This window comes from Oncorhynchus gorbuscha, linkage group LG05, assembly GCF_021184085.1.
Source record: "Oncorhynchus gorbuscha isolate QuinsamMale2020 ecotype Even-year linkage group LG05, OgorEven_v1.0, whole genome shotgun sequence".
Lineage (NCBI taxonomy): Eukaryota > Metazoa > Chordata > Actinopteri > Salmoniformes > Salmonidae > Oncorhynchus > Oncorhynchus gorbuscha.
The window spans coordinates 39603466-39616744 of NC_060177.1; the positions used below are offsets into that span (position 1 = coordinate 39603466).

Sequence of the window (13279 nt, forward strand, 5' to 3'; positions counted from 1 at the left end):
AGACTAGTCATTCAACTGAGACTGCTCTCCTCTGTATCACGGAGGCGCTCCGCACTGCTAAAGCTAACTCTCTCTTCCCTCTCTTCTCATCCTTCTAGATCTATCGGCTGCCTTCGATACTGTGAACCATCAGCTCCTCCTCTCCACCCTCTCCGATTTGGGCATCTCCGGCGCGGCCCACGCTTGGATTGCGTCCTACCTGACAGGTCGCTCCTACCAGGTGGCGTGGCGAGAATCTGTCTCCTCACCACGCGCTCTCACCACTGGTGTCCCCCAGGGCTCTGTTCTAGGCCCTCTCCTATTCTCGCTATACACCAAGTCACTTGGCTCTGTCATAACCTCACATGGTCTCTCCTATCATTGCTATGCAGACGACACACAATTAATCTTCTCCTTTCCCCCTTCTGATGACCAGGTGGCGAATCGCATCTCTGCATGTCTGGCAGACATATCAGTGTGGATGACGGATCACTACCTCAAGCTGAACCTCGGCAAGACGGAGCTGCTCTTCCTCCCGGGAAAGGACTGCCCGTTCCATGATCTCGCCATCACGGTTGACAACTCCATTGTGTCCTCCTCCCAGAGCGCTAAGAACCTTGGCGTGATCCTGGACAACACCCTGTCGTTCTCAACCAACATCAAGGCGGTGGCCCGTTCCTGTAGGTTCATGCTCTACAACATCCGCAGAGTACGACCCTTCCTCACACAGGAAGCGGCGCAGGTCCTAATCCAGGCACTTGTCATCTCCCGTCTGGATTACTGCAACTCGCTGTTGGCTGGGCTCCCTGCCTGTGCCATTAAACCCCTTCAACTCATCCAGAACGCCGCAGCCCGTCTGGTGTTCAACCTTCCCAAGTTCTCTCACGTCACCCCGCTCCTCCGTTCTCTCCACTGGCTTCCAGTTGAAGCTCGCATCCGCTACAAGACCATGGTGCTTGCCTACGGAGCTGTGAGGGGAACGGCACCTCAGTACCTCCAGGCTCTGATCAGGCCCTACACCCAAACAAGGGCACTGCGTTCATCCACCTCTGGCCTGCTCGCCTCCCTACCACTGAGGAAGTACAGCTCCCGCTCAGCCCAGTCAAAACTGTTCGCTGCTCTGGCCCCCCAATGGTGGAACAAACTCCATCACGACGCCAGGACAGCGGAGTCAATCACCTCCTTCCGGAGACACCTGAAACCCCACCTCTTTAAGGAATACCTAGGATAGGATAAGTAATCCCTCTCACCCCCCCCCTTTAAGATTTAGATGCACTATTGTAAAGTGACTGTTCCACTGGATGTCATAAGGTGAATGCACCAATTTGTAAGTCGCTCTGGATAAGAGCGTCTGCTAAATGACTTAAATGTAAATGTAAATGTAACTGCCTGTAGCTCAGGCCCTGAAGCAAGGATATGCATTTCTTGGTACCATACCAAACAAAACACTTTGAAGTTTGTGAAAATGTTATAGGAATGTAAGAGAATATAACACATTAGATCTGGTAAAAAATAATACATCATCTTTGAAATGCAAGAGAAATACCATAATGTATTATTCCAGCCTAGGGGCAATTTAGATGTTGTCCACTAGATGGCAGCAGCGCATGTAGAACATTTTAGTCTGTTCCAATGAAACAATGAATTTCTTTTCAAAACATTGTATCACGACCGACCAAATGTGCCTAATTTGTTTATTATTAACTTTTCAGGTTCAAAACTGTGCACTCTCCTCAAAGAATAGCATGGTTTTCTTTCACTGTAATAGCTTTTGTAAATTGGGCAGTGTTGTTAGATTAACCTGTTACTCCTACCCCCTACTTTTTTGAACATTCTGTTAAAAATCGCGCAACATTTCAGCGCCCTGCTACTCATGCCAGGAATATAGTATATGCATATGATTAGTATGTGTGGATAGAAAACACTCAGACGTTTGTAAAACTGGTTAAATCACGGCTGTGACTATAACAGAACATGCGTTTCATCGAAAAGCGCAGGAAAATCTGATCACTGAAAATGCGAAAATATATCCATGCGCCACTGGAACCCATTGTTGAATGTTAACCACATTAAATGGGGCCGAGGTTGCAATACCTACAGCTTCCACACGATGTCAACAGTCTTGTCATTTGCCTACGATGTGTTTCTTGGTCAAACAGACACAAGGTAGCGCCTTTCTTCCGGTCTCCGACCGGATATTTTGGTTGAGATTTACCTGGACATTATTTCAAGACCTACAGCTACTGTAGTATATATAAATCGCCTCGTGATCAATTTGATCGCTTATTAACGTTTACTAATACCTAAAGTTGCATTACAAAAGTATTTCGAAGTGTTTTGTGAAAGTTTATCATTTTTTAATTTAAAAAAATGACGTTACCTTATAAAACGCTATTTTTGTCCTTGATCACAGTGTTCATAGATCGATATCTAGGCTATATATGGACCGATTTAATAAAAAAAAGACCCAATAGTGATGTTTATGAGACATCTAGGAGTGCCAACAAAGAAGATGGTCAAAGGTAATGAATGTTTTATATTTTATTTGTGCGTTTTGTGTAGCGCCGACTATGCTAATTATTTTGTTTACGTCCCCTGCGGGTCTTTTGGGGTGTTACATGCTATCAGATAATAGCTTCTCATGCTTTCGCCGAAAAGCATTTAAAAAATCTGACTTGTTGCCTGGATTCACAACGAGTGTAGCTTTAATTCAGTACCCTGCATGTGTGTTTTAATTAACGTTTGAGTTTTAACGAGTGCTATTAGCATTTAGCGTAGCACATTTGCATTTCCAGATGTCTAGATGGGACGCCTGTGTGTCGGGTAGGAGCAAGAGGTTAACAAGCATTTAAGCTTTCTGCCAATATCCGATATGTCTTTGTCCTGGGAAATGTTCTTGTTTACTTACAACCTCATGTAAATCGCATTAGCTCAACCAACGCAGGGGACCCACCAATCCTGAAGAAGTTAAGTTACTTACATTGTATCTTCCAACGCCCCTGGGATAATGTACATTTTCTGCAGCATTATGACAACTAAGCGACACAATGATAGGGATTAACTGAGCTGGTCTTGGTCATTGATGCCATTGTCTCAACACAGTCCTGAAATGCGTGGATAGAGTCCAGGGGCCAAAATTATTTGGATGGACTCGGTCATTCTTGTAGAGCATCTTCTGTTCCAGAAAGTGTCCAAGTAATCTATAAAAGTGAATCCAACAGAGCTACAGTAATCTTTTAGCCAGGTGTATAATGCCAGTATCCTGCTGAATCTTTCATACCCGCAGCCTAACAACGGTAAATAATAATTGGCAGATTTGTGGAATCTTTCAGTGCTAAAATCAGTTCTTCAAAAAACATTTTCAGAAGTTCCGAGCTAGCCCTCCTAATGTTGTTTGACCCTACACGGATGACGACAGCATCAGTTCCCGGCATCTGTCGTAGAACGGTCGCAAGCAGCCTTGTAATGTCCTGTACTTGTGCTCCAGGATAGCACATGATTTCTGTAGAGGGAACAATGATGTTTCTAACCCTAGAACAGCCGATGATGACAGCTGCTGCAATGGCTGAGGAGGTCCGGCCATTCTTTGCCTCAAGTGTTTTTGCAAACCCCTTGAGGACCGAAGGGCGGTGGGGCCCAATGGACCCGAGCCGTTTGTAGTATCCATCGTGGATGATGAATGGGCAGGAGCCTCAGACAGCCTTACGGTCAGATGAGGATGGGAGCTCTGAGGATCGCAGGTACCTGCGGATCCGATCTCGAAACTGAAGACTAGGGAAGAAGGTGAAGCTGTGTCTGGTCTAGGAGGCCCCCAATGCTAGAGGACGCTGTTCGACTTCCATATCTCCATGGCTGGTTGGTTGGATTGAGAACAGGAACATCCACCAAGTCATCCAGGAGCATCCTTCTAGTGGATTCTCCATTAGCTTATATAGGTTCACTACTTGTTTGCTAAGAGTAGCCAATTCATCCCTGTAGTCCTTTGCAAGCAAAGGAGAGAGTTGCTACATTGAAGGTTTGGGCAGTCCACATTGTCCCGGAATAAAGCAAAATAATCACAGCTCCTGCAGTGTTTTAAATGTTTGTTAGCATCCTCCATTTGAGGCTCCAGGCTAGCTAGACAAGATAAGCCAGCTTGACCTCAATGTCTCTCCTCCATCACACAATTAATTGTAATTTTTGTCAAATTTGAGCCATGCTCTTTGGATACAGGAGCTGTCAAAAAGCACATTATTTGAAACATAATTTCAAAAGAATATGGTGATGCTTAAAGGCCAAGTTCAGTATTTTGCAACTTGACGTTAGATAATTCCTCACCCTGGAGTCCCCTTAGTCTATGGAGGAACTATCTAACATCAAGTTGCAAAATACTGAACTTGGCAAAATACTGAACTAACATTACGTTTTTAAAATTCAGATCTTCCTGTTTTACGGGACCACTACAGGCTGGCTTCCATAGCACCAGCATCATAAGGTGTATGATGGGACATACTGTGTGTGTGTGTGTGTGTGTGTGTGTGTGTGTGTGTGTGTGTGTGTGTGTGTGTGTGTGTGTGTGTGTGTGTGTGTGTGTGTGTGTGTGTGTGTGTGTGTGTGTGTGTGCATGAGTAGCATACGTGCATGAGTTTGTACTCAGGGAAAATATATTGAAGACGTAATAAAATAGACTACACTTGCAGTATACTCAAGCCACGATATGACATGCAACAATATTGTCAAAACGTGTGTGTGTCATCCATTTCATGTCATCAACAGCACAAAACATGCGTATAGGCTCTGACTAAGCTCATTTGCAACCCCTCCAATCTCTCTCACACACACACACACACACACACTGCTAATTCATGCATGGAACTTCTATTCTCAGCTCACTCTCCTGACACTGCATATTATACAGCTAGCCGAGCACCAAGAGGTTAGCAATTATTCATCCACCACCTCCATCACCCTCTTCCTTTTCATCCCTCTATCTCACCCTCCCTCATTCACAGCCACGAGGGGAGGAAAGTGCCATTTTTACACGCTGCGTTGCTGTGTAAGCAGGGAAGTCAGACAGGCTTTGCCCCAAATGCCACCCTATTCTCTATATAGTGCACTACTTTTGACCAGAACCTATTGGCCCTAGTCAAAATAAGGAATAGTGTGCCAATTGGGATATTGACTAAGTGAGAGCTTCCGGTCTATTATAATGAAGAAGGAGGCAGTTATTTACAGTGCGATGACTCCAAGGCTAGGTCTGGCTGGTGGGCTGTCCTTGCTTCACACACACACACACACACACACACACACACACACACACACACACACACACACACACACACACACACACACACACACACACACACACACACACACACACACACACACACACACACACACACATGCTTGAGTGTCGTGCTGAGAGGAACATCATGTTCAGCCCTTGTTAGTGTCCCACAGGGCCAAGACGGCTGCCATTTAATGACACCACTGTGACCTCTGATCATACCTACCCTGTGTGTGTGTGTGGGTCTGTTGTATGACCTCTGATCATACCTACCCTGTGTGTGTGTGTGTGTGTGTGTGTGTGTGTGTGTGTGTGTGTGTGTGTGTGTGTGTGTGTGTGTGTGTGTGTGTGTGTGTGTGTGTGTGTGTGTGTGTGTGTGTGTGTGTGTGTGTGTGTGTGTGTGTGTGTGTGTGTGTGTGTGTGTGTGTGTGTGTGTTCCCAGACTAAGGTCTCTCAGGTAGAATGTTGGGACATAAAGAATCACACCACATCACTTATAAGGTCGCTTGTTTGAGGTTAAAGTTCAAAATGCTATTTTTTTGAATGGGTAGTCAATCTCACCTTTAGGGTCATCTTGGCCAGCAACTCCTGAAGGTCCATGATGCCTTGCACCAGGCTCAGGAAATCACTGCATGTCGGACAAGCTCAACAGGAGAAAAGGATGGACAAAGAAAGACAGGAGTGGGAGAGGGGATAATAGAGTAAAGGACAAGAGAAAAGGAATGAGGTAGAGAGGAGGCAAAAGAAGAGAAAAAGAGAAGAGGTACATTTATACACATTTTACTAAAACATTGTTGCTCAAAATATAAGATGTTAACCAAAGCTATAGAAAATTTAGTGACTGAACTCATCTCCTTGCACTTCCTATCTTGCCACGTGGCTCTTTTATTAGAGGATTGTGGGTAATTTTCTTTGTTTGTCTTTTACACAATGTTTTATGCATGTTTGAAGAAAGAAAAGTTGACTTCTATAATAATATTAAGCAGCTAGTTGTCCTGTATCTAATAGAGCTGTATTGGCTTCTTGGGTGCGGCGCGAGTACTGGTTCACAAAAGTATCGATGAGGGGAGTGACAGACTATGATTGCATGCCTTATTGATCAGCGACAGAGACAGTAGCATCGCCACAAGTGCACAACACAAGCCCTGCATCTTCAATTGTTTGACAATAAAAAGGAGGGAGGGAGAGAAAGAGAGAGAGAGAGAGGGAGGGAGGTTTGAAAATGTAATTTAAATTACATAGAAGACAAATGGAAACGGTGTGTGTGTGCGTGCGAGTGTGTGTGTGTGTGTGCGTGAGTGTGTAGGTGTGAGAGAAAGAGGGAATGAGAAAGAGGGAAATGAGGGAGAGAGAGAACAGAAATGGAGTTCCACTGGCTAATGATGAGAGATTAATAAGAGTGACAGAGACTGGAGTATAGCTAACGAGACATTATAGGATGCCAGCTCCACTTTCTCTCAGTACCTCTTCACCTTTCAGACAAAACAAAGAAGAGGACGGGGACATTTAGGACAAGGAACATGATGGAATAACCCGTCCTGTGTCCTCAACAACAAGCTAATTATACCGAGCCTGTAATCATAAAGTACCTCTGAGTAGGAGTGCTAATCTAAGATCAGGTCTTCCCTGTCCAAACAATTGTATTCATTACTATCTAAAAAGCTTAACTGATCCTAGAGTAGGACTCTTACTTTTATAAATAGGTGCCCAGAGCTAAGGGTAGTAACAGTTACTATACTTACTGCGATTAAGGTTGGGACATTGTGTGATGTAGCCGTTTGGAGCAAAAATTAATTTGACGTCCTGAATGGTACCCTGTGAGGAAGATGAGAAAGAAAAAGAGGGAGAAAGAGGGGGACAGAGAGAGAACGAGAGAGAGAGAGAGAGAGAAGAGATACAAATATAAAAATTGAAGGGCTTATAGTGACTAATAAGCAACTGCATGGGTCTAACTGGTGGTGACAGTTTTATTTGATTACTTTATTATTTCATGCCAAGTCATCATCTCATCTCTATAGAGCTGCTGTCTGAATAAATAAGGCATACTTCAAAGTAAATAAGGTATACTTTTATGACTGCTGAATACCAACTGTCAATCATTTAGATCATGTATTTTCAGGCTCTCGAAAAAGCTCCTTTCAATCCCTCTCGATCGAGCGTTCTCTCTTCTCTGCTCCCTAGAGTTCACAAGCGGTTAGTCCCCATGTCTGCTCCGCACAGAACGGACAAGTTTAAGTGGCTGTGCAATGAATTATGGTCAATGTATTTAATTACCACATTTTCTGCGCTAAACTATGTAGCATATTGTCCTACTACTCCCTACTACATAAATCAGATTAAGCTTGAACTGTGCTATCTCTACAGAAACTGCACATTGAGGTCACAGAAGAAAAAAACATAATTAAATGAAATTAAAATAATTGAACCAACTTTGGTCAATTATTTGTTTAAAAAACAAAAAATTGCAGAAATGTTGGTTAATCACTCAGCACTAGTGTATGTATTTGTGTGTGTGTGTGCAGGGGCGGGCGGCGGTTCGTCTGTGTGTCAGTCGCTGTGATGGTACAATGTGCTCTCAGAGCAGTTCATATTATTCTGTATATAAATCAGAGACACTTAATTTATACTGAACAGAAATATTAACACAACATGAAACAATTTCAATGATTTTACTGAGTTACAGTTCATACAAGGAAATCAGTCAATTTAAACAAATGCATTAGGTCCTGACCTATGCAATTCACATGACTGGGCAGGGGTGCAGCCATGGGTTGGCCTGGGAGGGCATAGGCCAGGCCCAGCCAAACAGAATGAGTTTTTCCACACAAAAGGGCTTTATTACAGACAGCAATACTCCTGTCCGGGTGGCTTATCTCAGACAATCCCAAAGGTGGACAAGACAGATGTGGAGGTCCTGGGCTGGTGTGGTTACACGTGGTCTGTGTTTGTGAAGCCGGTTGAACGTACTGCCAAATTCTCTAACACAACGTTGGAGGAGGCATATGGTAGAGAAATTAACATTCAATTATCTTGCAACAGCTCGGGCAGGACATTCCTGCAGTCAGCATGCCATTTGCACGCTCCCTGTGGCATTGTGTTAATTTTAGAGTGACCTTTTATTGTCCCCACCACAAGGTGCACCTTTTTAATGGTCATGTTGTATAATCAGCTTCTTAAAATGCCACACCTGTCAGGTAGATGGATTATCTTGGCAAAAGATAAAGGCTCACTAACAGGGATGTAAGCAAATTTGCACAAACAATTTGAGAGAAATAAGCTATATAATAAGCTATTTGTGGATGTCCATCATCTATTTAGTATGATATTTTATGAATTACAATTCGTATGATATGTTACAAATTCCAAGTTGTACAATATGTTACGAATTTTCAATAGATTTTTTATTTATTTTTCACCTTTATTTAACCAGGTAGGCAAGTTGAGAACAAGTTGTCATTTACAATTGCGAACTGGCCAAGATTTATTATTATTTTTTTTTCTTTCACCTTTATTTAACCAGGTAGGCTAGTTGAGAACAAGTTCTCATTTGCAACTGCGACCTGGCCAAGATAAAGCATAGCAGTCTGAACAGACAACACAGAGAGTTACACATGGAGTAAACAATTAACAAGTCAATAACACAGTAGAAAAAAAGGGGGAGTCTATATACAATGTGTGCAAAAGGCATGGGGTAGGCAAATAATTACAATTTTGCAGATTAACACTGGAGTGATAAATGATCAGATGGTCATGTACAGGTAGGGATATTGGTGTACAAAAGAGCAGAAAAGTGAATAAATAAAAACAGTATGGGGATGAGGTAGGTGAAAATGGGTGGGCTATTTACCAATAGACTATGTACAGCTGCAGCGATCGGTTAGCTGCTCAGATAGCAGATGTTTGAAGTTGGTGAGGGAGATAAAAGTCTCCAACTTCAGCGATTTTTGCAATTCGTTCCAGTCACAGGCAGCAGAGAACTGGAACGAAAGGCGGCCAAATGAGGTGTTGGCTTTAGGGGTGACGAGAGAGATACACCTGCTGGAGCGTGTGCTACAGGTGGGAGATGCTATGGTGACCAGCGAGCTGAGATAAGGGGGGACTTTACCTAGCAGGGTCTTGTAGATGACATGGAGCCAGTGGGTTTGGCGACGAGTATGAAGCGAGGGCCAGCCAACGAGAGTGTACAGGTCGCAATGGTGGGTAGTATATGGGGCTTTGGTGACAAAACGGATTGCACTGTGATAGAGTGTATCCAATTTGTTGAGTCGGGTATTGGAGGCTATTTTGTAAATGACATCGCCAAAGTCGAGGATTGGTAGGATGGTCAGTTTTGAAAGGGGATGTTTGGCAGCATGAGTGAAGGATGTTTTGTTGCGAAATAGGAAGCCAATTCTAGATTTAACTTTGGATTGGAGATGTTTGATATGGGTCTGGAAGGAGAGTTTACAGTCTAACCAGACACCTAAGTATTTGTATTTGTCCACGTATTCTAAGTCAGAGCCGTCCAGAGTAGTGATGTTGGACAGGCGGGTAGGTGCAGGTAACGATCGGTTGAAGACCATGCATTTAGTTTTACTTGTATTTAAGAGCAATTGGAGGCCACGGAAGGAGAGTTGTATGGCATTGAAGCTTGCCTGGAGGGTTGTTAATACAGTGTCCAAAGAAGGGCCGGAAGTATACAGAATGGTGTCGTCTGCGTAGAGGTGGATCAGAGACTCACCAGCAGCAAGAGCGACCTCATTTATGTATACAGAGAAGAGAGTCGGTCCAAGAATTGAACCCTGTGGCACCCCCATAGAGACTGCCAGAGGTCCGGACAGCAGACCCTCCGATTTGACACACTGAACTCTATCAGAGAAGTAGTTGGTGAACCAGGCGAGGCAATCATTTGAGAAACCAAGGCTGTCGAGTCTGCCGATGAGGATGTGGTGATTGACAGAGTCGAAAGCATTGGCCAGATCAATGAATACGGCTGCACAGTAATGTTTCTTATCGATGTCGGTTAAGATATCGTTTAGGACCTTGAGCGTGGCTGAGGTGCACCCATGACCAGCTCTGAAACCAGATTGCATAGCAGAGAAGGTATGGTGAGATTCAAAATGGTCGGTAATCTGTTTGTTGACTTGGCTTTCGAAGACCTTAGAAAGGCATGGTAGGATAGATATAGGTCTGTAGCAGTTTGGGTCAAGAGTGTCCCCCCCTTTGAAGAGGGGGATGACCGCAGCTGCTTTCCAATCTTTGGGAATCTCAGACGACACGAAAGAGAGTTTGAACAGGCTAGTAATAGGGGTGGCAACAATTTCGGCAGATAATTTTAGAAAGGGTCCAGATTGTCTAGCCCGGCTGATTTGTAGGGGTCCAGATTTTGCAGCACTTTCAGAACATGAGCTGAACGGATTTGGGAGAAGGAGAAATGGGGAAGGCTTGGGCGAGTTGTTGACTGGGGTAGGAGTAGCCAGGTGGAAAGCAAGGCCAGCCGTAGAAAAATGCTTGTTGAAATTCTCAATTATGGTGGATTTATCAGTGGTGACAGTGTTTCCTATCTTCAGTGCAGTGGGCAGCTGGGAGGATGTGTTCTTATTCTCCATGGACTTTACAGTGTCCCAGAACTTTTTTGAGTTAGTGTTGCAGGAAGCAAATTTCTGCTTGAAAAAGCTAGCCTTGGCTTTTCTAACTGCCTGTGTATAATGGTTTCTAGCTTCCCTGAACAGCTGCATATCACGGGGGCTGTTCGATGCTAATGCAGAACGCCATAAGGGCAGTCAGGTCTGGGGAGAACCAAGAGCTATATCTGTTCCTGGTTCTAAATTTCTTGAATGGGGCATGTTTATTTAAGATGGTTAGGAAGGCATTTAAAAAAATATCCAGACATCCTCTACTGACGGGATGAGATCAATGTCCTTCCAGGATACCCCGGCCAGGTCGATTAGAAAGGCCTGCTCGCTGAAGTGTTTCAGGGAGCGTTTTACAGTGATGAGTGGAGGTTGTTTGACCGCTGACCCATTACGGATGCAGTCAATTATATGCTACGATTTCCAATTTGTTGTGGCTAAGGTTAGCTAGGTGGGTATGTGGCTATGTGGCTAACGCTAATGTCATATAGCTCTATAGGTTAGGGGTTAAGGTTAGGGTTAAAGTTAGGAGTTAGTTTAAATGGTTATGGTTAGGATTAAGGGAAGGGTTAGCAAAAATGCTAAGTAGTTGAAAAGTATCTTAAAAGTAGTAACTAAGTAGTTGCAAAGTTGTTAATTAGCTTAAATGCTGAAGTTGTCCATGATGAGATTCAAACTCGCAACCTTTGGGTTGCTAGTGTAACAGATTAGCTTGTGTCCCTCTCCTCGCCCCTACCTGGGCTCGAACCAGGGACCCTCTGCACACATCAACAACTGCCTCCCATGAAGCATCGTTGCCCATCGCTCCACAAAAGCCACAGCCCTTGCAGAGAAAGGGGAACAACGACTTCAAGGTCTGAGCGAGTGATGTCACCGGTTGAAACGCAATTAGCATGAACCACCACTAACTAGTTAGCCATTTCACATCGGTTACACTAGATGTTCACGTTATGCGCTGACCCATCCACCCCAACCAACCACCGTCCCTTTGTTTTGCCTTAAGTAAAATTCCATCTCATGTAAGCATACAAACGTAACATACCATACACATTTGAGTATTCTCGGATTTACGTTTACTATGTTATGTCTAGAATATGAGACCATTTTGGATGGTCTAACTAACCCAAAAGAGCATGCCAATTAAAACTAGGGGAAAATACCCAGCATAATGGAACAGAAATGGTACCAGAGAAGAGGACAGTATATTTTTATATTGAGTCCAGAAGGCATTTTGTCAAACCCATAAAAACTCATTTAAATTATTTATCTCAAGCCAGGTTTTGTGTATCTCTTTGTGTGTAACTGTATTGACAACCTGAAATGGTCCACCCAAGAAGGAGCAACAGCGCCTCTTTAACCTCAGGAGGCTGAAGTAATTTGACTTGACACTCAAAACCCTCATAAACTTTTACAGATGCACAATTGAGAGTATCCTGTCAGGCTGTATCACTGCCTGGTATGGCAACTGCACAGCCCACAACCGCAGGGCTCTCCAGAGGGTGGTATGGTCTGCCCAACACATCATCGGCGGCAAAATACATGCCCTCCAGGACACCTACGTTACCCGATGTCACAGGAAGGCAAAAAGAATATCAAGAACAACAACCATCCAAGTCACTGCCTGTTCACCACGCTATCATCCAGAGCGCGAGGTTAATAATATTGACATATTTTGCATTTCTCATCTCATAGGTATTCTGTGTTCTGTCCTATTCTACTGTATCTTAGTCTAGCCGCTCTGACATTGCTCATCCAAAAATGTATAACTTCTTAATTCCCTTCCTTTACTTTAGATTGCGTGTATTGTTAGATATAACTTGATAGACATTACTTCACTTGCCACACCCTGATCTGTTTCACCTTTCTTTTTGCTTGTCTCCACCCCCTCCAGGTGTCGCCCATCTTCCCCATTATCCCCAGTGTATTTATACCTGTGTTCACTGTTTGTCTGTTACCAGTTTATTTTGTTTGTCAAGCCTAGCAGCGTTTTTCCCCTTGCACGGGTCTTTTTCTAGTTCCTGTTTTCTAGTTTTCCCAGTTATCCTCCCAATTGACCTCTGCCTGACCTGACTCCGAGACTGCCTGCCGTTCTGTACCTTATGGACTCAAATCTGGATTGCTGGCCTGCCTTTGACCTGTTATTTTGCCTGCCCCCTGTTCTGGTAGTAAACTTGTGTTACTTCGACACTGTCTGCATCTGAGTCTTCTCCTGAAACATGGTAGTACAAATGGGCCGTGACTGACCCAGCAGACTCAGACCAGCTCCACAAAGCTGTCTCCCTGCAAGAAGCCACCATAGGACAACATGAGGAGTTACTTCAATGTCTTATGGAGGGACTCCATACCCTAACAGAACACCATGACCAGGTGTTTGATACATTGCTGGAGCAATTCCACAGATTCCTCACTGGGCAGAGGGTCA

The 13279-nt window shown here is 44.0% G+C and overlaps 1 protein-coding gene across 2 annotated transcripts in view; it reads right to left on the minus strand.

Moving 5' to 3' along the window:
* Positions 1–13279, minus strand: part of LOC124035930 (protein kinase C-binding protein NELL1-like) — a 467070-nt gene that overhangs the window by 258493 nt on the left and 195298 nt on the right. For both annotated transcript variants that reach the window (XM_046349864.1, XM_046349863.1), the window contains exons 6-7: positions 6988–7060; positions 5807–5889 (exon numbers count right to left, since the gene is read on the minus strand). In XM_046349864.1, coding sequence (XP_046205820.1) covers positions 5807–5889; positions 6988–7060 — 156 coding nt within the window. The remainder of the gene's footprint in view (positions 1–5806; positions 5890–6987; positions 7061–13279) is intronic.